Genomic DNA, 27,567 nt, shown 5'->3' with positions numbered 1-27,567 from the left:
CTATACAGTTCAGTGACCAGGGTTCCAGTAGACAAGACGTTTGCAGTCTCAAGACTTCCTGCCGTGGTCAAGGCCTTGCTCTTCTGACATCGAGCTGTCATTTTCCTGAATATGCTTAATTAAAAACATGTTCGCTGTATGTCATCTGGAAAGGGTTTAGACTGTAAGACCTTTCTCTCAGTGATGTGTGAACATTCCTGTGGATAGCAGCTAAAACACATACATGAAATCTTATTTATGCACCAAAGTAAACCGCTTGATGTCAAGAAACCATAATGCGACACTTCTGAGTACTTTAGTAGTGTTCTCGACCAACCAGAGCTGTTGCCCACTTATTATTTTACAAGGCAAATGTGAAATTGTGTGTTGCTATAAATGAAGACTGTTTTAATTACCAGGAGGAAAGTGCCTGTATTGAAAAATATTCCATTATTCTAGCTCCTATGAAAATACTTTGATGTACTTTTAATGTGAAATCAGGGGTGAAGCATTTTTACAATCTTAATTTATTCACCTGAGGAAGGAGCAGCGCTCCGAAAGCTAGTGACATCGAAACAAACCTGTTGGACTTTAACCTGGTGTTGTAAGACTTCGTACTGTGCTCACCCCAGTCCAACGCCGGCATCTCCACATCATGGCTATAAATGAAGTGAAGGTTTAATTTCTTTTGGATTCTGTGGAAATATATGAATTTTCTCTTTGGTGTTGTCTTCCAAAATCATCAATTAAATCATTTAGATGAACAGAAAGAGTAGAGTCTACTTGTAACCCAGAACCCCTTAATTCAAATGATTTGACAATCATGTCTTTCAGGAATTAAATTCCACCTTGCTGTGTTACTTAATTTAACCGTTTCAAATTAATGGCTAATTCAAAATTTTCTATCGAGGAAAAGAGACTGTTTTAATTATCAGGAGGAAAGTGCCTGTATTGAAAAATATTCCATTATTCTAGCTCCTATGAAAATACTTTGATGTACTTTTAATGTGAAATCAAGGGTGAAGCATTTTTACAATCTTAATTTAAAGCATCGCAGAATTCGGTGGGGGATGCTACACTCTTCTGTAAGTTTGTTCAGTTTTCTATTTAATTTCCCTTTGGTGGCATCCCCACTTTCACAGAAATAACTCCAGAGAGAAACTGGAGTATCTTATGTGTTTGCTCCCATCTGAAGAATCTGTATAGCCTGTGCAGCACTCATCTTTTATAAAAGTCACTTGTGATCCATTTAGAGGACAGTTTCATCATCATTCACAGAGAGCTTCCAAGTCACTCCAGTCAGGATTATTTTATTTTTGTGTCGATTCAGTGGTAGAGATGCAGTACTGCCTGTGAATCCTGAGATTGATGGCAGCAGCCATCAGATATATAACTCAAAACACTTGGAAACCTTCGGAGATTAATCTTCTAACATAGTAGTCATACCAGCCCAAACAATAAACCATTGATGAAGATGTTTGTCATGACCTAAATCAGGAGACAAACATTCTTATTGATGGATAACGAATACACTTTGTATCTCTTTCCTTCAAGCAGTCACTTCCCTCGCAGGACAATGTCTGAACCTGAGGATTATGGTCCCAACTATGCAAGATCTTGCAGTAAACATATGTGAACTTTGGGTAGCCCGGTTATCTTTTCAACATTTTCTTCCTTTGTAGATTAGCAGTGATGTAATAGTCAGGTATTTAAACAGATAGTAGGCAAGCTGCAAATTCCGTCATATCTTGACATCTTGTGAACCAGTTGCTGATTTTACAAAACACTCAAATATTTTTGTTCCGCACCTTGTGGGGACACCTTGGCAAGAGCATGTTCAAGACATCACTGGACTCTGCAAGTAGAAATATAATATGTTTCATTAAAATATGGGAGTGTTATTTGGAATAGGAAGTTTTTCTACGCTTTTCCTCGATTTTTGTTTCTGTTTGGAACCCGGTTCAATCACAAAACACAGCAGTAAAATGAAGTCTTTCTCAAATCTTTTACTGGCTGGAGAAGAATTTGTTACTGCACTGTCCAGCACACAGAGTGACTGATTCTTCTGAATTTTATAAAGGGCCTGTTTCTTTTTTGGCAAGCATAACCTAGAACTCGACAACTCTCAGATCTTCCAGCTGACAAGCTGGTTGCTGAGAGAGCTATCCTAAAGGAGCACAGGTCAAGTGAATAAAATTAGATATTATTTTATACCTCCAATATAGATTAAGTGCCTTGCTTTGGTTAATTACACTAAGTAGCAGCCCAGCCGAGAGCTAACAAATCTCAATTCAGTTCAGGCAACAGAGGTCACGCCGGCAGGATTTTCCAGTCCAGGCACACCCCTGTCATGGGTTTCTGGATGTCATGAGGTAGATTCAATGGAAAACCCCATTAACAGCAGTGGGACAAGAAGGCCCTGCTGCTGTCTAACGATGGGCCATCACCCGCTGCCGGGCAACGTGCCACAATAAGGCCAGAGGATCTCACCCCAGGTAACCAATAGCCTTAAAACATAAGCTCACAATTTCCTGATTGTGACTCTGGCTCTTGCCTACTTGAACTGAAGTTCTCAGGTGTATACACTTTCAAGGCAAATTTTTTTATTCAAAAGCCAAATACTATGGATACTGGAAATCTGAAATTAAAACAGAAAATGCTGAAAATACTTAGCAAGTCAGATGGCATCCATAAAGAAAAATAAAGTTGATGTTTCAAGTCTGTAACCATTAATGTTTTATATCATTTTCTTCCTTTTGCGACCTTGAGGTTTACCTCACGCAGCCAATGATAATGATAGTGTCATTTTTTTATGATCCTCTGCAGTACCGCCAGGCATATCCACCCTTTTCTTTGCAATCTTTAAACCTTACAACGTCCAAAATTATATTTTCACTGATGAAGGATTGTTTATTGAGAGGGGAATTGAATACAAAAGTGGGGTGATTATACTTCAGTTGTATAGGGCACTGATACTGATGAGACCACATTGGGAGTACTGTGTACAGCATTGGTTGTCTTATTTAAGGATTGATGTAAATGCATTTAAAGATCCTTCCTGTTTATTCCCTTATTTTCCCTTTCTTTTATTTTGCCGCTATCATTTTTGATCCATGGGTGATTAATTGACATGTATCTTTAAGTCAAGCAGCAGAGTGAATGAGGAATTTGGGAGTTACAGGAGAGAACGCTCTGGTAGTCTTAGTTGAACAGGAGCTTCAAACGTTTCGGCACCAGAGAGATGCGGCGGGGGGGGGACTGACTCGGTTTGATTGATTGTCTGATGGCCATTGAATTTGCCAAAATGCCATATTCTGCCCGGTAACAGGTGGTGAAGAACAACAGAGAGAAAATATAATAAAGATACTGTATAACAGAGCTCTAGGAAAACACCAAGGGGCACTCCTTTACCTAATCATGATGTAGACACAAGAAACTGTGAACCAATAAAGCCACATCCGTCTCGACTAAAATCATGGAGACTGATTCAGTTAGAGACTGAAATACAGTGCATGTTGGATATGCTGCAAATAAGCTTTGATCCACAGAACGGCAAGTAGAGTTTGAGAGATTGAAGGCCAAGTTAGTTGGTCTTTTCAGACTGTTTAAAATGGCCACAGATGCCAATGTTGTGACTCCGGTACCAGTGGAGCAGAAATTGACCACACACTAACCCAGAGTGTCAAAACAGTGATAGAAGCAGTTCAGAGAAGGTTTATTAGACAAGTACCAGGAATGAGAGGATTGCCTTCGGAGGAATGGTTGGGAGAATCTAAAACTAGGGGATCACTGTTTAAAAATAAGGGTTATTCACTTAAGGCAGAGATGAGAAGAAATGTTTCTCAGAAGGAAGTGTTTCTTTGGAACTCTTCCTCAAAAGGTAGTGGAAGCAAAGTCTTTGAATATTTTATGGCAGAAGTAGATGGATTCTTGATTAACAAGGGGGGTGAAATGTTATCAGGGAAGATTACAATCAGATCAACCATGATCTTATTGAATGGTGGAGCAGGTTTCAGGGGCCGTGTGGCTTACCCCCACTCCTAATTCATAGTTTCGTATGTATGTAAGGATTGCATAGCTGAAATGTTATTTCTGCTCATTTCTCCACAGATGCTGCCTAGTCTGCTGAGTATTCCCAGCATTTGCTTTTTTAAATTTTCTTATTCAGTTCTTTAAAGCAACTTCTGAGATCTGCACAATAAGAAGGGAGTTTTCATTAATTTATGCATTTCATGCAGAGAAGATGTTTTGTTCTGGGGAAGTTCCGAAGAAGCGACTCGAAATGTTAACTCTGTTTCTCTCTCCACAGAAGATGCCAGACCTGCTGAGGTTTTCCAGCACTTTATATTTTTATTTCAGATTTCCAGCATCTGCAGTATTTTGCTTTTAATTTGGACATTTTTTTGCAGTGGGTTAATCATATATTTCATAAAGCTTGAGTGAGCCCTAACAATTTCAACAGGCATTAGAACTGATGGTGAAACTCTGCTCAAATATTTGCATGAACAATTTCTATCCTAATTACACATTGCATACGTAAAGCATTTTCTGACCCATTAGGAGATGTACCTAATCCTGCATATGATATTTAAAAAAAGAGCTGCATCAGAAGTCTGACATAAGCCAGATGTTATGTATGCAACAATACAACCAGGACTTTTGAGTCCTTCAGTACTTGAGAAAGCATTAATGCTGCAAAGGGTAAGATTAGTTGCGATCAGCTAACTGTCATTCATTGCTGAGAATCACTTGCACATCTCGCTTCTGATTTTGTCATTTGTGACTATAAAACCACACTCACCAGTATGATACATGCATGACAATAGAAAATTGTGGTGAGTGACAAGGCTTTAATTCAGTTGAACAATTGCAATCATATCAAACTAAGAGGATTAATTTTGAATGGAACGTAATTGCTAGCAGGTTCAAGAGATGACTCAAATCATAACCTTCTATTCAAGGGCGAATATGTTTTCAGATTGTGACATTGCCTGTGCTTTTGTTTGGTTACCTTGGAGGACCAAGGAAGAAAACTGAAGTTCAAACCTTTTTTGGATCAAGGAAAAAAAACGGAGTTTGAAACCTTTTCATTTCCTTCAAGGCGTCACATAAGTGACCTTCCGTAAGGTGACAGTACATTTTTGTGGAAGCTACTGGCACAGAAGACCAAGCAACTTAAAGTAAAGTAATCTTTATCGTCACAAGTAGGCTTACATTAGCACTGCAATGGAGTTACTGTTAAAACATTAAAAAAAAACCCTAGTCGCCACATTCTGGCACCTGTTCGGGTACACAGAGGGACAATTCAGAATGTCCAAATTACCAAACAGCATGTCTTTTGGGACTTGCGGAAGGAAAACGGAGCACCCGGAGGAAACCCACACAGACATGGGGAGAACGTGCAGACTCCGCATGAACAGTAACCCAAGCTGGGAATCGATCCTGGGGCCCTGGAGCTGTGAAGCAACTGTGCTACCCACTGTGCTACCGTGCTGCCCACTTTATCTCATTCTGTGTTATTTTCTGTGCTTTTATTCCCCATCAGTCATGCATTTACAAATAAAAGACAGTCCATATTATATTAAAAATCTTGCAACTAGTGTGTGCTTCCTGTTCTCACACATTTTCAAAGTCGCTTGCCACAGATTTGTCATCATTGTGTATACTTAATCGTAATTTGTACTACTTAGTTCTTCCAAAAAGAGCACGCTATCTTTTAGATGGTACTTTTGAGATCTGCTTTTCTAGGAAAGTTTGCAATGTTCCTAGCAAGAAAGGTTAGTTTTTGTTCAAGTATTTTGATTTAAAATGCCTTGATCAGCTTCAATTTAATTTAACATTTATTTAAGTTTAATCTCCATTGCCACCACAGGCCTCAGTTTCACCCATTACTATCATAGTTTGGCATGCCCCCTGTCTCATTTCGGTAACCTCAGCCCACCCAGCTGCACCTGCTTTCTTTCCTTCCACCCTCTCTCCTACCATGCTGCCAGACCTCCCCAGCCTAGCTGCACTAACCCCCAAAGTGACCTTCCCACCCCTTCTCCCTCATTAGACTTTGCCAAATCTAAAAATCGCCAAGCTTCCTGTATATACCAAATTCTGCACCTCCAAATCCTGTCAATTTTAAATGTGCGTGGGTTAGATGTTCCATAAGTAGCTAGCCCATTACTTTAGTGAAGCCTGTGCTATTAAAAGTGCAAATGTTTTACATATTGCAGGCTCATTTATCTTCAACTCCTACGTACCTTACAATACTAAGGCCCTTCATTGCCCCAAACTCTGTTGCACATATACCTATCTAAAACTGTGACTATTTTCCCACCATCTTTCAGTTTCCAAGTTTTAAAGAACTAAAGGGTCAGCACTCTATACATAAGTTAGCAACATATACTAATAATCAAGGAAATAGAATGTTGAACAAGGTAGCCTGCCTCAACGACTACCGACCGGTGGCCCTGACGTCTGTTATCATGAAATGCTTTGAGCGGCTAGTCACTGTGGGCTAAACAGCTGGCTTGTAATGCAGAACAAGGCCAGCAGCGCGGGTTCAATTCCCGTACCGGCCTCCCCGAACAGGCACCGGAATGTGGCGACTAGAGGCTTCTCACAGTAACTTCATTGAAGCCTACTTGACAGATCACTGCCAGCCTCCCAGACAGTTTCGACCCACTGCAGTTTGCCTATCACCGCAACCGGTCCACAGCAGATGCTATCTTCCTGACTCTACAATCAACCCTCGAACACTTCGACAACAAGGACATCTATGTAAGACTGCTGTTCATCGATTACATCTCTGCCTTCAACACCATTATCCAGACAAGACTAATAACCAAACTCTGCAATCTTGGACTTGACCTCTCCCTGTGCAGCTGGATCCTTGACTTCCTCACCGACAGACCGCAATCTGTCAGGATAGGTAACAGCACCTCCTCCACAATAGTCCTCAACACCGGGGCCCCGCAAGAATGTGTGCTCAGTCCTCTACTGTACTCCCTATATGTGGAGATGCCGGCGTTGGACTGGGGTGAGCACAGTACGAAGTCTTACAACACCAGGTTAAAGTCCAACAGGTTTGTTCCGATGTCACTAGCTTTCGGAGCGCTGCTCCTTCCTCAGGTGAATAAATTAAGATTGTAAAAATGCTTCACCCCTGATTTCACATTAAAAGTACATCAAAGTATTTTCATAGGAGCTAGAATAATGGAATATTTTTCAATACAGGCACTTTCCTCCTGGTAATTAAAACAGTCTTCATTTATAGCAACACACAATTTCACATTTGCCTTGTAAAATAATAAGTGGGCAACAGCTCTGGTTGGTCGAGAACACTACTAAAGTACTCAGAAGTGTCGCATTATGGTTTCTTCCTCAGGTGAATGAAGAGGTCTGTTCCAGAAACACATATATAGACAAATTCAAAGATGCCAAACAATGCTAGGAATGCAAGCATTAGCAGGTGATTAAATCTTTACAGATCCAGAGATGGGGTAACCCCAGGTTAAAGAGGTGTGAATTGTCTCAAGCCAGGACAGTTGGTAGGATTTCGCAGGCCAGATGGTGGGGGATGAATGTAATGTGACATGAATCCCAGGTCCCGGTTGAGGCCGCACTCATGTGTGCGGAACTTGGCTATAAGTTTCTGCTCGGCGATTCTGCGTTGTCGCGGGTCCTGAAGGCCGCCTTGGAGAACGCTTACCCGGAGATCAGAGGCTGAATGCCCTTGACTGCTGAAGTGTTCCCCGACTGGAAGGGAACATTCCTGCCTGGTGATTGTTGCGCGATGTCCGTTCATTCGTTGTCGCAGCGTCTGCATGGTCTCGCCAATGTACCACGCTTCGGGACATCCTTTCCTGCAGCGTATGAGGTAGACAACGTTGGCCGAGTCGCACGAGTATGTACCGCGTACCTGGTGGGTGGTGTTCTCACGTGTAATAGTGGTATCCAGTTCGATGATCTGGCACGTCTTGCAGAGATTACCATGACAGGGTTGTGTGGTGTCGTGGTCACTGTTCTGAAGACTGGGTAGTTTGCTGCAAACAATGGTTCGTTTGAGGTTGCGCGGTTGTTTGAAGGCAAGTAGTGGGGGTGTGGGGATGACCTTGGCAAGATGTTCATCGTCATCAATGACGTGTTGAAGGCTGTGAAGAAGATGACGTAGTTTCTCCGCTCCGGGGAAGTACTGGACGACGAAGGGTATTCTGTCGGTTGTGTCCCATGTTTGTCTTCTGAGGAGGTCGGTCCGGTTTCTCGCTGTGGCGCGTTGGAACTGTCGATCGATGAGTCGAGTGCCATATCCCATTCGTACGAGGGCATCTTTCAACGTCTGTAGATGTCTGTTACGCTCCTCCTCGTCTGAGCAGATCCTGTGTATACGGAGCGCTTGTCCATAGGGGATGGCTTCTTTAATGTGTTTAGGGTGGAAGCTGGAGAAGTGGAGCATCATGAGGTTATCCGTGGGTTTGCGGTAAAGCGAAGTGCTGAGGTGACCGTCCTTGATGGAGACGAGTGTGTCCAAGAATGCAACTGATTTTGGATGGAACTTATTAATGTCATTGTGTAGTCGTTTCAGTGATTCTTCGCCGTGGGTCCAAAGGAAAAAAATGTCATCGATGTATCTGGTGTATAACATCGGTTGAAGGTCCTGTGCGGTGAGTAGGCCCTGTTCAAACTTGTGCATGAAGATGTTGGCGTATTGGGGTGCGAATTTGGTCCCCATGGCTGTTCCGTGCGTCTGAATGAAGAACTTGTTGTCGAAGGTGAAGACGTTGTGATCCAGAATGAAGCGGATGAGTTGCAGAATTGCGTCTGGAGATTGGCAGTTGTCGGTGTTGAGTACTGAGGCTGTTGCAGCAATGCCGTAGTCATGGGGGATGCTGGTGTAGAGTGCCGAGACGTCCATTGTGACGAGGAATGTTCCTGGTTCAACTGGTCCATGGGTGCTGAGTTTCTGTAGGAAGTCCGTCGTGTCGCGACAGAAGCTGGGTGTACCTTGTACGATGGGTTTCAAGATGCCCTCGATGTAGCCAGAGAGGTTCTCACACAGGGTCCCATTGCCTGAAACGATAGGGCGGCCTGGTGTGTTGGCCTTATGTATTTTTGGGAGGCAGTAGAGATCTCCAATGCGGGGATTGAAGGAACAGACCTGAACATTCACCTGAGGAAGGAGCAGCGCTCCGAAAGCTAGTGACATTGAAACAAACCTGTTGGACTTTAACCTGGTGTTGTAAGACTTCGTACTGTACTCCCTATATACACATGACTGTGTGGCAAGATTTAACTCCAACTCAATCTATAAATTTGCGGATCATAGAATCATAGAATTTACAGTGCAGAAGGAGGTCATTCGACCCATTGAGTCTGCACTGTCTCTTTGAAAGAGCACCCTACCCAAGACCACACCTCCACCCTAGCCCCATAACCCAGTAACCCCACCCAACACTAAGGGCAATTTTGGACACTACGGGCAATTTAGCATGGCCAATCCACCTAACCTGCACATCTTTGGATTGTGGGAGGAAACCGGAGTACCCGGAGAAAACCCACGCGCACACGGGGCGAACGTGCAGACTCCGCACAGACAGAGACCCAAGCCGGGAATCGAACCTGGGACCCTGGAGCTGTGAAACAATTGTGCTAACCACCATGCTACCGTGCTGCCCGGATGATGCGACTGTGGTGGGCTGTATCTCAAACAACGACGAATCAGACTACAGGAGGGAGATAAATCACTTGGTTGCATGGTGTACTGAAAACAACCTCTCTAAATGTCGGAAAGACCAAGGAACTGATCATTGACTTCAGGAAGCGTAGCATGACACACACACCCGTCTGCATCAATGGCTCCGATAGGTTTAAGTTCCTAGGGGTCACCATCATCAACAGTCTGTCCTGGTCCACTCCCGTTGATGCAACAGTCAAGAAAGCCTAACAACGTCTCTACTTCCTACGGAAGCTAAAGAAATTTGGCATGTCTGCATCGACTCTTACAAACTTCTACAGATGTGCGATAGAGAGCATCCTACCTGGCTGCATCACAGCCTGGTATGGTAACTGCTCAGTCCAAGATCGCAAGGAACTGCAGAGTGTGGTGAACTCAGCCCAACATATCACACAAGTTTGCCACCCCCACATTGATTCTGTATACGCCTCCTGCTGCCTCAGGAAGGCAGACAGCATTATCAGAGACCCCTCCCACTCAGGCATTGCCTTCTTCCAGACCCTTCCACCAGACATAGGAACAGCTTCTTCCCCACAGCTACAAGACTCCTCAACAACTCCCCCTCGGACTGATCTGTTCCCTGTAAGAACACTATTCTGCTGACCTATGCTGCTCTTGCTCATGTATTTGCTTTGTTAGGCCCCTTGTTCCACACTGTAACCAATCACTGTTTGTCGATGTACCATTTGTTCAATGTTCTCTGTTGATTATTCTTTTTGTCTACTCTGTACGTACCGTATACGTTCCCTCGGCCGCAGAACAATACTTTTCACTGTACTTAAATCCCCATGTGTCAACAAATTTTCTGCCATTAGACAGAACATTGTGTCTGAGGCAGGAAACGTTATGTCTGAGGCAGTTAGTTTGGTTTACATTTCTGTCATTTCCTTACACCCTTTTCATGCTAAATTAGGTAGAAACAATTTCTGCACAGTCACAAAAGATAACTTCATTTAACTCATTTGTCCACTGAAACTACAACATTTCTACATATACGAAATGTAACTGATGTGTCCCACCTGCAGTGTAGGGCAGAAAATATTTGTTTTAGAAATATAATGTTAAATACACAATATAATGCATCATAATATACTTTTAGATCCATTAGAACTAATAATGGGGGATAAGCTTTCTTCATGGGATTTGGGATGAGTATTGCTGGCAAAGTCAGCATTTGTTGCCCGTCTCTAGTTGCCCTTGAATTGAGTGGCTTATTAGGCAATTTTAGAAGACAATTATTATTCAACCATATTGGCCAGACTAGGTAAGGTTGGCAGATTTCCTTCCTTGACGGGCATTAGTGAACTAGATTGATTTTTACGACAATGAATAATAACTGTCATGGTCATGATCAATAGATTTCAATTCCAGATTTTATTCATTGAATTTAAATTCTACCAGCTGCCGTGGTAAGATTTGCACCCATGTCACCAGAGCATTAGCCTTGGCCTCTGGGTTACTTGTCTACTATATTACCACTCCACCACCATCTCCTCCAGTAGTAAACCAATGATACCTGGTATATACTCTGAATTCTGATCTTTTGTAACCTAAAGATATCCATTTGTAATGTACTTGTGCAGCTTTATGATGTCAAAAACTATTCGCGTATGTTTCTATGTGCAATGCAAGAATCGTGCTGTATGTATAGTTTTTAATTTTTCCATTAAAGAAAACCCAATTAAGGGGCAATTTAGCGTGGCCAATTCACCTACCTTGAACATCTTTGGGTTGTGGGGATGAGACCCACACAGAAACGGGGAGAATGTGCAAACTCGACAAGCACATTGGCATAGGGCTGGGATCGAACCCGGGTCCTTGGCACCGTGAGGCAGCACTGCTAACCACTATGCCACCTTGTCGCCACTATATTCAAATATAAAGGAAAGCAAAACTCGGGATAAAATAGAGCCGCGTTGCAGTTAATTCTGGAAATTCTTCAATAAGCCCACTATACATTGCAATGCCAAATGGGAGATCTTACTCCACTTTTGACTAAATGGGGGAAGCATCGTGAGCGACAAAAAAAAACAGGACTACTTTTCCAGTCACAACTTGGATGAGCCATTTCCTAGCACGTTGAAATGCCAGTTTCTTTGCAGAAAAAACTCTGGCTGATCTTTTTTACTTTCAAAGACCAGTTTCGTGAATGTTTTATGAACAAAGTTTCAGAATGTTTTCATCTTTGACGCATGCTGCACTGGGGATTAAGAATAAGATGTTAAAATTGAAGGATAAGATTGAAGATATATTTTCAATCGAGGCCCAGCATGAATTCTCTAATAGTATATACAGAAGTAGGTTTTTGGTAGAGTACTATTTTACTGTATGAAAATATTTATATAATTCATGCTTTATTCTTTTAATGGCTTAATACATTCAACCTGTTGACTTGTGTGGGTTGTTCCCATTGTGAGTAGTTCTGTTGCTTTCACTGACTTGAGTTATTTCTTATATATATTCATTTCTAAGCAGTTCTCTTGTTCTTTTTGAAAATCTATCTGTGGTGTACTTTGAGGGAAAAAAACATATAGCTTTTTATATGGGGAAGGTTTCCTTTAAAGTAGCAGCAAAATCTGGATATGTGTACATTTACCTCTGGAAGATTTTGTGATCGGTTGTGACATCATTATACTTCAACAGTTTACTGGTTTTAACAAAAAAATAAGACCACAAAAGAAGCTCGACACCGTCCAAGACAAAGCAGCTTGCATGATTGGCACTCCTTCCACCAACTTCAAAATGAACTCTTTTCACCACCAATGCACAGCAGCAGTAGCTCTGTTGGCTGAACAGCTGGTGTGTGATGCAGAGCAAAGCCAACAGCACTGGCTCAATTCCCGTACCGGCTGACGATATTCATGAAGGACCACCTTCTCTAACTTGCTCCTGGTCTGAGGTGGGGCGGCACAGTGGTTAGCCGGGTTCAATTCTGGCCTCGGATGACTGTGTAGTGTTTGCACTTTCTCCCGTGTCCGCGTGGGTTTCTGCTGGGTGCTCTAGTCTCCTCCCACAGTTCATTAATGTGCAGGTTAGGTGGATGGCCATGTTAAATTGCCCCCTACTGTCCAAAAGGTTAGGTAGGGTTACTGGGTTATGGGGAGAGGGTGGAGGCGTGGTCTTGAGTAAGCCTCTTTCCAAGGGCTATGTCAGACTCTATGTGCCGAATAGCCTCCTTCTGTACTGTAGGGATCCTATGATTCTATGACCTCGGGTTAAATCACCACCAGTCAGCTCTCCCCTCAAAGGAGAAAGCATCTGGGACTATGGTGACTTTACTTTTACTTTACGGTAGCAGCAGTGTGTATCATTTACAATAATGTTTTTCAAACTTTTTTTCCTGGGACTCACTTTTGCCAACCGGCCAACCTTCAGGACCCATGCCAGCCGACCTTCACTACCCACAACAGCTGGCCTTCGCGACTCACACCACATTGGCTGACCTTTTAAAGTGAAAGGAGAGCCTGTTTGGTTCTCACAATCTCACTTGAAACAGGTTCAAAGGAGGAGAGGGCAATACGCATATCAGGTGCAGACTTCAGCGAGTTCCTTTAAGCCATCTTCATCTTTATGAAAATGATGCACATGTAGATGAAGGGAAATAGCAACAAAATGCATGTTTTACTCAGCAGTGGAACCTCCTGGGTGATGCTACATTAGAATGCTGATAGCCTGATGGGCTTTTTGTGCACTTTTAATGTGGTATTACAGGTCAGCTACACAGCGTAGTGTTTTAATTTGGAGTTGGCTCTAAGTTAATAACGGACTCTTGAGTCTTTACCTCAAAAAGGGATTTTTCACCCACCACTTCTCTTTCAAAATCTGAAACTTCTCTCATGTGCCAGTATTGCCCTACAAATAACACACTCTGCCAATTTTCTTCCTCAATAACTTAAATAAAACATTTTAACGAAATAGGCAGTGCACAATAGGCTGTTGAATTGATATCCCCCATTTCACACTCCTGCAGAAGTTAAATTTCACCTCCAAAACCTTCAACCATAATCCCATAATTATGGGATACTTGTGTGACGTGTGGACTCCTGAAATACCACCATGATCTTAATAGAAGTGCCGCAGTGTATGGCCTGACCAGGATAGTTGTAGCTCTTACAAATCTGTATCTATTTTAAGAGATCAAAGATGAGCATTCATGTTTCATTTAGCTACAGACAACCTTCTAAAAATGGATCTAAAATGCACATTTTAAAAAATAGTGCTGTAAGAATACGAATCTAACTGAAATGGAACTTGATGATTTGACAATGAATCTGTTTGTAAACACAGTGGATAATTGCAATGATTAACATGGGTTAATCTTTTCTGTTTTTTAGTGCTCCAATGCCCTACCTCATAGGAGTGCATTCAAGTTTAATGGAGGTAAGTGTATTTTGTTTTATCATTGCAAATGGAATACATTTCTTGTATGTCTTTACAGGCTTATGAATTATTGTTAATAATTTTAGTAAAATACAATATTAAAACTTATGTAAGGTATAAGATTTCTTAATATTTTTCTTAAATTTTAGATTTCAGAACAGGTATTTAAAAGGAGTTATTAAAACTGTGATCACATCCTTCAGTCTTCTGAATTGATGCATGGAAAACATGATTAAAAATATGAGCTCTCAGTGGCCTTATCAAATCAATAGGAAGTTGATCACTTTTCATCTTTGGTGTATTATTTAAAGCTGGCATGATAAGCACAGTATTTATTGTAGTGAATGTATTGCACACTTTCTGCTGGCATTCAGAAGCATGATTATTGTGTACATTTACCAGCGTTTTATTTTACTTGAAGAAAATGTTTGGGCTTAAACGCTGAAATGCAGAGCAACCTTCAAGAGTTGTTTTGCCTTTTAAGAACATAAAAGACTAGTGAAGGGCGTTTTGCAAAATCTTAACACATGCACATGGATTTGATTAAAATTGCAGTTCAAAACCATATTGTGTGCATACTTTAATAAGATTGCATACCTTTTACAGCTTTCTTGAAATATATTTTCATAGATCTGGAATCATGGTCCTGATTTTAACTCTTGAGTTATTGTCTCAACCCCGGGCTTTTTAGCTGCAGGTTATGCTTTCCTTAGTTTTTCCCCTGGTTTATTATAATAATTTTAAACAGCCATTTGCTGCTAAGTAAAAACATTGGTCTGGTACCTTTTTAAGATTTGTTTATTTTTTAATTAAGCTAATCTGTTGATAGTTCCATCTAAATGACTTTTACTCCAAATTGCTGTTTTAATTTTTCTGCAGTAACATTTAAAAACTGGAAAAATAAATGCCAATTTAAAAATAAGTATTTTCAGTTGTCCTTTTTCGTGCCCCCATGGCAAGGCTGACAGGTAGGCAGTTAGAAGGCAAACTCTAACTCTCTCTCAGCCCTTCCGGTTAAACTATGGACACAGACTTGGGAAAGCAGGCTAAAGTGGCTAGAGCTCCGCAAGTTCCTGTATGGAAGCATTCAAAATCTTTGCTTCCACTTGAGACTTTGCTAAAATGGTACAGTTAAGATTGTAAGTGCAAATGTAGAGTCTCGGGGATTTACACAGCAGCTACATTGCAGTGTTAATGTAAGCCTACTTGTGACACTGATAAAGATTATTATTATTAAATACATACTGGGTCACTTCAACAACAAGATTTAATCACTGCTGCATTAATTTCAAAAGCACTATATATCTCCCTTAAGAACGTATGTTCCTTGCTTAAGAATCAAAGCCAACGGGAGGGTGCTTTCTGTGCCAAGTACCCCTATAAATCTGTACAGTTTAAATAAATATAGAGCAATGTATCTGCTTCCAGTACTAGATATTAAACCTACATATATATACCCCTTCAGATGGCACAAGGTTTGCACACATGTAGAAATGGAAACTGTTACTTCGGATTAAGTGAAGGTGGTCGGAGGCCAGAATTAGAAATTGCACTATTTTGGCCCTACTCTGTATTTCCCCAGCATTAACTTTTCCACTATGCTATCTAGCTTCCGTACCAGCAAATAGAAACATGCCAGTTTGCTTGTGTGCCAACTCATAACTTAATTTGCCATGGTCACTTCATTTTATAAATTACCTGGAGGAGGGTGTAGAAGGATGGGTGAGTAAATTTGCAGATGACACTAAAGTCGGTGGAGTTGTGAACAGTGCGGAAGGATTTTACAAGTTACAGAGGGACATAGATAAGCTGCAGCGCTGGGCTGAGAGGTGGCAAATGGAGTTTAATGCAGAAAAGTGTGAGGTGATTCATTTTGGAAGGAATAACAGGAAGACAGAGTACTGGGCTAATGGTAAGATTCTTGGCAGTGTGGATGAGCAGAGAGATCCCGGTGCCCATGTACATAGATCCCTGAAAGTTGCCACTCGGGTTGAGAGGGTTGTTAAGAAGGCGTACAGTGTGTTAGCTTTTATTGGTAGAGAGATTGAGTTTCGGAGCCATGTGGTCATGTTGCAGCTGTAGAAAACTCTGGTGCGGCTGCATTTGGAGTATTGCGTGCAATTCTGGTCGCCGCATTATAGGAAGGATGTGGAAGCATTGGAAAGGGTGCAGAGGAGATTTACCAGAATGTTGCCTGGTATGGAGGGAAGGTCCTATGAGGAAAGGCTGAGGGACTTGAGGCTGTTTTCGTTAGAGAGAAGAAGGTTAAGAGGTGACTTAATTGAGGCATACAAGATGATAGAGGATTGGATAGGGTGGACAGTGAGAGCCTTTTTCCTCGGATGGTGATGTCCAGCACGAGGGGACATAGCTTTAAATTGAGGGGAGATAGATATAAGACAGATGTCAGAGGTAGGTTCTTTACTCAGAGAGTAGTAAGGGCGTGGAATGCCCTGCCTGCAACAGTAGTGGACTCGCCAACACTAAGGGCATTCAAATGGTCATTGGATAGACATATGGACGATAAGGGAATAGTGTAGATGGGCTTTAGAGTGGTTTCACAGGTTGGCGCAACATCGAGGGCCAAAGGGCCTGTACTGCACTGTAATGTTCTATGTTCTATGTCAGTAACCCATAACTTGTGTTATTGTTAGTTTTATCAGTTCCTTCCTTGAGAGGCTTGATTCATCCTGGGGCCTGGTTTCTGCCCATTCTAAACTCGGTGGTGGGTGTCGACAGTCTGATTGACCATGGACTGTATTGTTATAAAGCTCCAATCTGACCCATCCAGCATACACACCCAAAGTTCCCAGCACAAGTTCCTTCATAATCAGAAGTTGGGACCGTGAATTTTTATTAGATTAATTCTTTATTAGATTATCTTGTGTGGTGAAGGTTAGGAATTGAATTGGAAATTTTTTGTCTGGAAGACTTTATGCTACCAATAGGGCTACCATGAAGGATTGATCAGGGAATGTCACGTTGTGAAGAACATAAATCTATTAATTTAATAAATGAAGGTGAATGGACCAGCATTGTGGTTGAACATCATTAATTTGACACAAAATTAAGATTTTCTGAGTCTAAATGTGCATGGACCATGAGGGATGATGTCTGTGCAAGATATTTAGCCTCTACGTCTTATAAACATGAATGCTGTCACAAGACCCGCGCGTTGTTCTCATGATTGCAGGACAGGTTCTAGTAGTATCGAAGAAAATATTCGACTCAAGTGTTAGGATCCCAGTTGATGTTAGAATCTCGTTACTGCAAATATCTCTTCAACTCAGAACACTTTATGTACTCTTCCTTAAATCCTTCTGAACAATACATTGGTCTCTGTTTTCTTAACCTCGGGTATCGTAAACGTTCTTTCTGTCCCAATTCCCTAGTGATCTGGATTGTATCTTGTTCCTTAGGAAACTTGCATCTTTGTAACACCCTTCTCCTGTACAGCTTTTCTTGGCAGAGTTGAGAGATGTCCACTCTCCAGTGTCCTTTCTCAAACTGCCCACAAGTTTAGCTAATACTAAAACGTAAATGCTTCTCTAGCTTACAAGGCCCCATTTGCTAAGCAACACACACACTCTCATGCTTCTAAATTATTTGTCATGCTGTAGCCCTCTCTAAGCACAATAGAAATACCTTTGTTCAGCATGAATACCGTTGTTCAGCATGAATCTAATCATAGGTTTTACCCTTCCAGGTACAGAAACATGAAATTAAACACAATTAAAACTATACGTTATTTCTAATATTTACCAATACAAATATAAATCTCTTAAAACTACCTTTGTTTTCCTAACACAAGCAGTGACAGCCCCTCTCATTTGCCATTCACTATGTTTAATTTTCTAATGAGAGAAACAGATTGTGAGTGTGAATGCAGCAAGCATTAACATTTTGCAGTCAATTGCAATAATGACCATGATTCTTCAAGCTAAGATGACATTTCTATGATCCACAAAGGAAACCACACATAAAGGTTAACTGCTTGTTGATTCATGTATAAGATACAAACACCTGGATATTATCAATAGAGGAAATTGCATTGATATTGTTTGAAATCCTTTATTCATGAACATCTTGGGCAAGATTTTGGATAGATGATAAAATTGACTTTTCTAGGTTCAACAAAGCTTTTCTGATTGGTACACAAAAATATATCCCTGGTATATCACATGTAGAAACAAAGAATCATAGAATGTACAGTGCAGAAGGAGGCCATTTGGCCCATCGTGTCTGAACTGGCCCTTGGAAAAAGCACCCCACTAAGCCCAAGCCTCCACCCTATCCTCGTAACCCTACCTAACCTTTTGGACACTAAGGGACAATTTAGCATGGCCATCCACCTAACCTGCACATCTTGGGACCGTGGGAGGAGACCAGAGCACCCAGAGGAAGCCCACGCGCGCACGGGGAGAAAGTGCATACTCCACACAGACAGTCACCCAAGACTGGAATTCTATCTGGGTCCCTGGATCTGTGAGGCAGCAGTGCTAACCACTGTGCCACCGTACTGCCCTTTGATTCATTAGTGCCTCCAATTTTAGAATCCTGGTCAATTGTGCAACCATGTTTGGAGCCGATGGCTCATCACCGCAGCTTGTACTAATCTCATTTTATTGGAGAAAGAGTTTTCAGGGCCATCAGAGCCCCCTAATAATGCTTCAAAACATGTTCCTAACCCTAAGTATATAGGACACCCCACTGTACAGATTAAATGCAACTAATACTTTATTCTTAACAAGGCCTCCCTCCAGTTAATCATCTTCCAGCAGCTGGGCTATTTTGAGCACCTCAATTATGTTTCTTTAAAATTAGACATGAGTGAGACATCTTGAAGATAAATTTTAACGATGGGCTAATAAATGTCTTTCTGCAGTAAGGGTTTGCTGAAAACAAATTACTCTATGAAGTTTCAATATCTATTTTTATGTCATGTAATGTTTTGAGTTTAGTTTACAGGTGTGATCCAACAGCTGTGCTGCGCCAGAAAAGCAGATCGCCGCAGCGCAGTGTGGCTGATTGAAGCCCCTTAGCTTGGATCTCTGCCCCCTGGTTATTGACTCCTCTACTAAGGGGAAAAGTTGTTTCTCATCTATCCTATCTATGTCCCTCATAATTTTGTACACCCTGATCAGATTTCCCCTCCGCCTTCTCTGCTCCAAGGAAAATAACCTCAGACTCAGCAGCTGCTCTTCCTAGCAGAAAAGCTCCAGCCCGGGCAACATCCATGGTGAATCTCCTCTGCACCCTCTTTAGTGCAATCACATCCTTCCAGAGATTGACTTCCTACTGAAGGACAGGTCTGATGCGTTCAAGTCAGACGACCCTGACCTTTACAAGAAATCCAGGTACGACCTCCGCAAAGCCATCCGGGATGCCAAGAGACAACATCAGACCAAGCTAGAGGCACAGACTAGCCTTACAGACTCTCGTCGGTTGTAGCTAGCAAGGCCTAAACAACATAACGGGCTACAAAGCAAAGCCGAGCAGTATCTCCGGCAGCAGCACACCCCTCCCCAATGAACTCAATGCGTTCTATGCTCGGTTCGAGAAGAAACCATCAATCTGCTGTCGACTGCCCCAGCAGCCCTGGACACACCCATACCCACACCCACCATCACATCTGCCAAAGTCAGATCAGCCTTCCTGAAAGTGAACCCTCGAAGGAAACGGGTCCGGACGGGGTCCCTGGTCGTGCACTCAGAGCCTGCGCAGACCAGCTTTCAGATGTATTTGTGGACATCTTCAACTTGTCCCTACTCCGCTCCATGGTCCCCACCTGCTTCAAGAAGACCACCATCGTACCGGTGCCAAAGAAGAACCAGGCAATGTGCCTCAATGACTACAGTCCGGTGGCCCTGACATCAATCGTAATGAAGTACTTCGAGAGGTTGGTCATGAACCCGTTCAACTCCATACACCCAGGATGTCTAGATCCACTGCAATTGGCATATGGCCGCAAACGGTCCACAGCAGGCACCATCTCCCTGGCCCTACACTCATCCCTGGAGCATCTCGACAACAAGGCCTCTTACATCAGATTACAATTATTGACTCCAGCTCCGCCTTCAACATCATAATCCCAGCCAAGCTAATATCAAAGCTCCAAAACCTAGGACTTGGCTCCTCACTTTGCAACTGGATCCTCAACTTTCTGACCCATGGATCATAATCTGTAAGAATAAACAACAACACCTCCTCTACGATAGTCCTCCATACCGGGGCCCCGCAAGGCTGTGTACTTCGCCCCCTTCTATACTCCCTATACACACAAGACTGCGTGGCAAAATTTAGTTCCAACTCCATCTACACGTTCGCTGATGACATGACCATAGTGGGTTGGATCACGAACAACGATGAGTCAATACAGGAAGAAGATAGAGAACCTCGTGGAGTGGTGCAGCGACAACAATATCTCCCTCAATGTCAGCAAAACTAAAGAGCTGGTCATTGACTTCAGGAAGCAAAGTACAGTACACGTTCCTGGCTGCATCAATAGGGCCAGCTTCAAATTCCTAGGTGTGCATCCCACCAAAAATCTGTCCTGGTCCACTCACATCGGCGCTACCACCAAGAAAGCACAACAGCACCTATACTTCTCAGGAAACTTAAGGAAATTCGGCATGCCCACACTGACTCTACCAATTTTTACAGGTGCACTATAAAGCATCCTATCTGGTTGCATCACAGCCTGGTACGGCAACTGCTTGGCCCAAGACCGCAAGAAACTTCAGCGAGTCATGAACACAGTCGAGTCCATCTCACAAACCCGCCTCCCATCCATTGACTCTATCTACACCTCCCGCTGCCTTGGGAAAGCGGGCAGCATAATCAAAGACCCCTCCCACCCAGATTACTCACTCTTCCAACTCCTTCATCGGGCAGGAGATACAAAAGTCTGAGAACACACACAAACAAATTCAAAAACTGCTTCTGCCCCGCTGTTACCAGACTCTTGTAGACTGACCTGATTATAATACTACACTCCTGTATGCTTCACGCGATGCCGGTGTCTAGGTATTTACATTGTGTACCTTCTGATGCCCTATCTTGTATTTTCCTTACATGTACTAAATGATCTGTTAGAGCTGCACGCAGAAAGATACTTTTCACTGTATGTCGGTACACGTGACAATAAACAAATCCAAATCCTATCGCGTGGCGATCGGAACTGCACACACTGCTCTAGCTGTGGCCTAACGAATGCTTTATACTACTCCCATCATAACCTCTCTGCTCTTATATCCTGTCCCTCGTATGGGATAAAGGCAAGTATCCCATACGTCTTCTTAACCACCTTATCTAACTGTTCTGCTGCCTTCAGGGACATTTGGACATGCGCCGCAAGATCCATCTGGTCTTATGTACTTCCTGGCGTCCTTGCACTCGTTGTATATTGTCTGTCTTGTTAGTCCTCCCAAAATGCATCACCTCACACTTTTCAGGGTTAAATTCCATTTGCCACTATTCTACCCATCTGACCAGCACGAATACATCATCTTGTAATCTAGGAGGCTTTCCTCCTCGCTACTTGCCACACCACTAATTTTCATGTCGTCTGCAAACTTACTGATCATGTCTCCTACTTTCACATCTAGATCATTAATATATGCTACAAACAGCAAGGGACCCAGAACTGATCCCTGTGGTACACCATTGGTCCCAGGCTTCCAGTCACAACATTTCTTAAGCTTTTGAATATGTATTATTAGACTAGTCAGCTGATTACGTAATGGCTTGTTGGATTTTTTACAATCTGGAAAATGCAGGGGAAAAGCTTCTTTGGCATTAAATTCCAATAGCTTAATGAAAACTTGTGAAGATTCAGGTTCAACAGAAGGAAGTCTATTCACAAATGGATTCTTACCTAATGCCATGTTAACTTTTATTAAGGCATTAGGTTTATATGTGATGTTTGGCTTAATCTGTTTTCTGGTAATTTCCTATAAATTTGTTTGAACTTGAAAGGATTTCACGATTCAAACATTACAGGAATAGAAGCAAGTGATCTACTGTTTCAATTATCACCTGATTTGTATTTCTATCCATTTTCTTAATCAAGAGCAACATCAAAGCCTAAAGAGGCCGTCAGCTCTTAGAGAAATCTTAAGTAAAATTTCATTAGGTTAACTTAATTAATGCTAACTGAAGAACAGAGTTTACGACAGTTAAACCTACACTTCCAGTAATATACATACCGGGCATTTATGATGATACAACAACCTGTTGACTTATGAATACTTGACCAATTTGCGTGCAAGTTATATTTGGGAATAAGTAATCAAAATGGCTAATTTAGAGATTATGCAGATTCCAATACTTCATTTATTTTCTTCTAACGATTACCTCTGTTTACCTAATTTGTTCAACCTACATATGATCACGTTTAGAAAAAAGTATTAGAATTGCTGTTGCACCTCTGTCTTTTTGGACTTTCGTAATAAAGCCAGTAGTCGGTATAATGAGGTGGATAAACATACCACCACTGAAACATTTGAGCAACATTAGCCATTTGGGTACTTGGTTCGTAGTTTCAATATCCTATGATATGTAGTTGGACTCAAATGTCTCAAGTACTGATGCCCGACTATACTGAATACATATAATCAGCTACCAATTTCTTGAAATATCGGGCAATTAGAAAAAGTAGAATTTGCTGCATTCAGAAAATAGGATAATATCCATTTTGACAGTGAAAATAGTTCCCAACTGGTAAATATGATGGATTAATATTCAGTAAGTACATCTGTTATGAAAATTCCTAAAATGATCTTGATACATTGGTGCACCAATTGGGCTGATATGACAGGGTCTCTAAATTTTGATTTCACTGTTTGAAATTAAAACCCAAAATATTTATTTGTTATAACAATGTAGCATTTTACAGCATAGAGATTGTGGCTCATTTTGTGGATAGGTGCTTCAAAGTATGTTTAATTTATAGTTATGTCAGAATATTGGGATTCTGTCAGTTCATTGGAATGTGTATGTACCATTACATATGTACTTGCACAATTTACAGAATGAAGCATGGGCACCTAATACTTGTTGATTTGATAAAATTAATAAAACCTCAAGTTTCCTTTTATTTTCACAGGCCAATTTATCAACAGCTTTATTTTAAAGGAAGCTAGGATTGTCATCTTGCCAATTTGGCCAATAGAATCCAATAAATCTTTACAATTGGAAGGAATGCTTTCAAAACCGTGACTGTGATGAATAAAATAAATCTAACCTAAAATAATAATAAAGAGAAAGTAAAGTTGTAATAATATTAATCTTAGATACCTCCGGCACCAATTCTATGAATGCGGTTTGGCTTGGTTTGTGGTGTTCTCATCTCTGAATCAGATGGAAATCAGAACGTAAGGTGGAACTATGAACTTCATCAGAGGTATAACATGAGAGATTTCAGATCAAATATGCACTCTGTCAATCATGTAAAGTCATTCAGTAAAATGGGGAGCTTATCATACATTATGCTAAAGTTGAAAAGGTGGTAATTTTGTGGCATTTTGCTGTGTTTACCAATGTTTTTCCACTCAAAAGTAATCCATTGTTATTGAAGTACTTCACTGGTTATTTATTTTCTTTCCCTCTATTTCCTCCTACCTTATGACTTAATTTCTTAGAAATGTAAGAGTTTCTACTTTCGCATCCTGAAGATGGAAGTGCTTCACAGCCAGTTTTATTCACCTTTGTAATTGCAGCCAATTACCAGACAGCATAATCCCATTCGGGGTGTTGTTGGTTGAGAGATAAAAGTTGGTCAGGATACACAGAGAGCACTTGTTTCTTCTGTAATGATGTGGGATCTGAGAGGGGAAATGGGGCCTTAGATTAACATCTGACCTGAAGGATGGTGCTTCCAACAGTGCATCATTCACTGTGTTGCAGACAACAGAGGTAGAGAAAAAGAGAAGAATGGGTGAATAATAATATTTGGAGGGAAAGGCATACAACTTGGACAGGGTTTGTGCTATTGGGAGAGATGACTGTACTCTTCCAAATGCTTGTTAGCCTGGAAGATGGTTAACTGAGAATATGGCACAATCTCTCCCTTTCTCATTCAGCATTTCACAAACAAAGACTATTTGCAGTAACTTTAGTCTGAGATAGATGAAAAGAATACATAGTTGACTTCCATCAAGCCAGCTAGCATAAACAGCCCCTGTACACAAAACAAGATGATATCTCCGTCAGTCTTCAGAGAACAAAGGAAAATTATTAACAAAAGGAGGTCGACTATCTATCCTTTTCCAGAGTCCAGTAGGACCTCTACAACAAGAATTACTTTTAGGTGGATATCACTTCCGACCAGAAGACAATCAGCATTTTAATTTGTAAAGATACATTTCCTGTGCTTAAAAGTGGAATAATTGGAAGAGTGCAATCATGGTAATTGTTTAAACTTTCACCATCAAAGAATGTTGAGTGAATGCACTCAAACAGGAAGAAAGGGCTATTTTTACAGTTGAGAATGTAATATCAAATTACAAAAGAGTTGATTTTGTAATGCATCCTTTAAAAATATTTCTATTTTCCATCTCTCTCATTGCAAGTAATCCCAGTTGCCCACTTTGTTTATAGCTAGCATTTCCTCTTGCGCATGCAATATATAATCTTTAATTGTTTCGAATTAATAGCCATGATGATACTTCTGGGTATACTAATGTCAGGAGGAAGTGTTCAATTTAAAAATACACGACATAAAATGCTCTTCATTGAATTTACCAAAGGGAAAACTTCTTGGGCATCCTTCAAGTTTGAATAGTTAGTCGCAGATCCTTGACAGCCAGTTTGTCACAGCTGTTTATGATAATATACCCCAAAATCACCTATTTAGGCTCAGCACTGCTGAGGACGCTAGGTAACAGGAAAGTGGAAAAAGCGCAGAAGGGGTTAGCAGCCCACACGCTGTGCAAGGATCAAAGAGTTTAAAGGTCAAAGGACATGTCTCGCCAAACCATATCTTTCTGTTGAATAGCTACTTCAGATCGTAAATCTGACGAGTATTTCATTAAGTCGTTCTGCCTGCTGCTGGGGCATGAAATCATAAAATTTTATATCATCAGCTTTTCCTGCTTCTGGCAGCCAGATTGACATATTGGTGTCTGTTAAAAGGACAGGTTTATGTCTTGTAAGAAACAAAGTATATTCTCACCAAAATCCCTTAAATCATTTTAGAATCAAAGTACTGGTAAAGTTTAAAGTACTAAAATCTGTGAATACGCAACATTGATGAAAAATTGTTTTATTATTTATTTGAGCTTATTGAAGCTGGAGGAGAAGCTGCCTGAGAGATGAGCATTTTTGTGGTTTTTGGGGTTTTGAAGTCTTATCTTATTTCAGGGATTTAGAGAACACTTTTGTATATTTTTAATTGTCTGAAATTGCATTCAGCCACCCTGAGAAAATGATAGCAAGTGGCAGTGTGGTTAAGTCATATCTTGAAGGAGGGTTAAAAAAGACATATCATCAAGACAAATAGTACTAACTGCTTTCTATTTAATAGGCTGGCGAATAAGGCCCCCTGTAGTTTGTTCGAAAAGTTAATGCATTTTAACTGTGTTGGTGTCATTTAGAAAATTCAAAGCACTGTTTGCACCGAGAAAACAGCTCTTACTGATTAAGTCTGTAATTCTTGGTAAGCTACATTTATAGATGTAATAAACAATGTGTTCGGCAGTTGCTAAAATAGATTTTTAGACCTCTTGATTACATGGAGTGTGTAATTCATAACACCAATAATGCATAGATAGGTTTCCATCAGTGTGGGGACTTTAAATGAACCGTAGCATGCAGCTAATGCAAACTTGACCAAGTGATGGAAGCATGGCTTTATTTAATTATCTTCCAAGAAACTGCTTATGGGTTGATTCTGATAGCAATGCATAAAAATGTCAAGTAAATGAGTAAACAAGGAGGCACGGTAGCACAGTGGTTAGCACTGTTGCTCCACAGTGCCAGGGTCCCAGGTTTGATTCCCAGCTTGGGTCACTGGCTGTGCGGAGTCTGCACGTTCTCCCCGTGTCTGCGTGGGTTTCCTCCGGGTGCTCCGGTTTCCTCCCACAAGTCCCGAAAGACATGCTGTTAGGTTATTTGGACATTCTGAATTCTTCCTGTGTACCTGAACGGTCACCGGAATGTGGCGACTAGGGGCTTTTCACGTAACTTAATTGCAGTGTTAATGCAAGCCTACTTGTGACAATAAAGATTATTATTATTAGCATTTTTTTTTAAGGCTTAATTACCTAGATTGTGTTTTCTGATATTCCAAGAACTGTTGACATTAAATTATCTGTTGTTCGTGACAAACTTTCAAGTAAATGCACTTTGATTTATTTATCTCAAATTTTGGCACCCCAAATGAAACTCTCTTTAACTATCTTGCTATTGCTCTCTTCAATTTAACTTTTTTCGAACTAGTTCATATGTATCAGTGACATAACAAAGAGTAACTTGATTTTTCACAGTGACTTTACTCCCAAATGTAGGGCCCATTTTTTATTAATTAATTTTGATTTCAAATATTTTTCCAAACTAGGTAGAATGAGTTGATACATTTCCTTAGAATGAAATGTTTTTGTTTTTTTCCTACAACAGAAAGTGAGGAATATGGCCTTAGACGATGTTGTGATACTAAATGTGGATAACAATACACTGGAAACACCATTTGATGATCTTCAAAGCCTTCCTAATGATGTGGTTAGTATGACCTAGCTCTCATTTCTGTATACTTTTATTACTGAACTCAAAATGTAATATACCAATTTGTTTTGAAGCTTCCCCTCTCCATTATTCTATTTCATGTCTGTATAACAATGTTCCTTAGTCCGCAAAGTGTTTTGTTTTTCTAAAGTAAGGGGCAGGATTGCCTGAAAGCATTCTGGGACGTTACTAACAGTCCTCACATTTCACTCCAGACCATTCTTCTTTTCAGCCTAAATTTAAAACCATGTCTTTCTGGGGAAACATAATTGTGCTATCTGATTTTTTTCTTTTAAAATCCATTTATGGTATTGTTCTGACAAAATTATTCATTACCGTATTCTCCACTGTGGTCTTTAACTTTACTGCTTTGTACCTGTGCCCTGCTTTTTTTCCCCGTCAATTGTATTTCATTTTTAAATAATGGAATGGTGTTACGAGCTAAATGGTTTTTGCTTGGCAAGAAAGAGATGTGTCCAATTTGCCTTGCGCTGAATCAGTGCCACCTGCTACTGGAGTTCTCTTAATTAATAGATCAAAGGGACAAGGCAGAGGTGGGAAAGTGTGTCAATTCAATGGAAGATAGCAGAGTACTTTGATCTAAACAAAGTTGTTCCAGAAAGGAAACAATCTCAATTTCTTTCCAATCCTTTATGATCGATGTTCTGATGCCTTTTTATATTTTATTTAATGCTGTGATTTTTAAGTTTGATAAAGGGTAGAATAGAGTTAGGGTGTTATTTAAAGGTCTAACTAAAGAAAATGTC

The 27,567-nt window shown here is 41.0% G+C and overlaps 1 protein-coding gene across 12 annotated transcripts in view; it reads left to right on the top strand.

Moving 5' to 3' along the window:
- The window catches only part of dennd1a (DENN/MADD domain containing 1A), a 723,976-nt gene that overhangs the window by 455,275 nt on the left and 241,134 nt on the right, over window positions 1-27,567 (top strand). For all 12 annotated transcript variants that reach the window (XM_072488418.1, XM_072488416.1, XM_072488417.1 and 9 more), the window contains exons 11-12: window positions 14,035-14,080; window positions 26,696-26,797. In XM_072488418.1, coding sequence (XP_072344519.1) covers window positions 14,035-14,080; window positions 26,696-26,797 — 148 coding nt within the window. The remainder of the gene's footprint in view (window positions 1-14,034; window positions 14,081-26,695; window positions 26,798-27,567) is intronic.

This window comes from Scyliorhinus torazame, chromosome 22 (genome assembly GCF_047496885.1).
Source record: "Scyliorhinus torazame isolate Kashiwa2021f chromosome 22, sScyTor2.1, whole genome shotgun sequence".
Taxonomy (NCBI): domain Eukaryota; kingdom Metazoa; phylum Chordata; class Chondrichthyes; order Carcharhiniformes; family Scyliorhinidae; genus Scyliorhinus; species Scyliorhinus torazame.
This window is presented reverse-complemented; position numbering and strand designations above follow the sequence as displayed.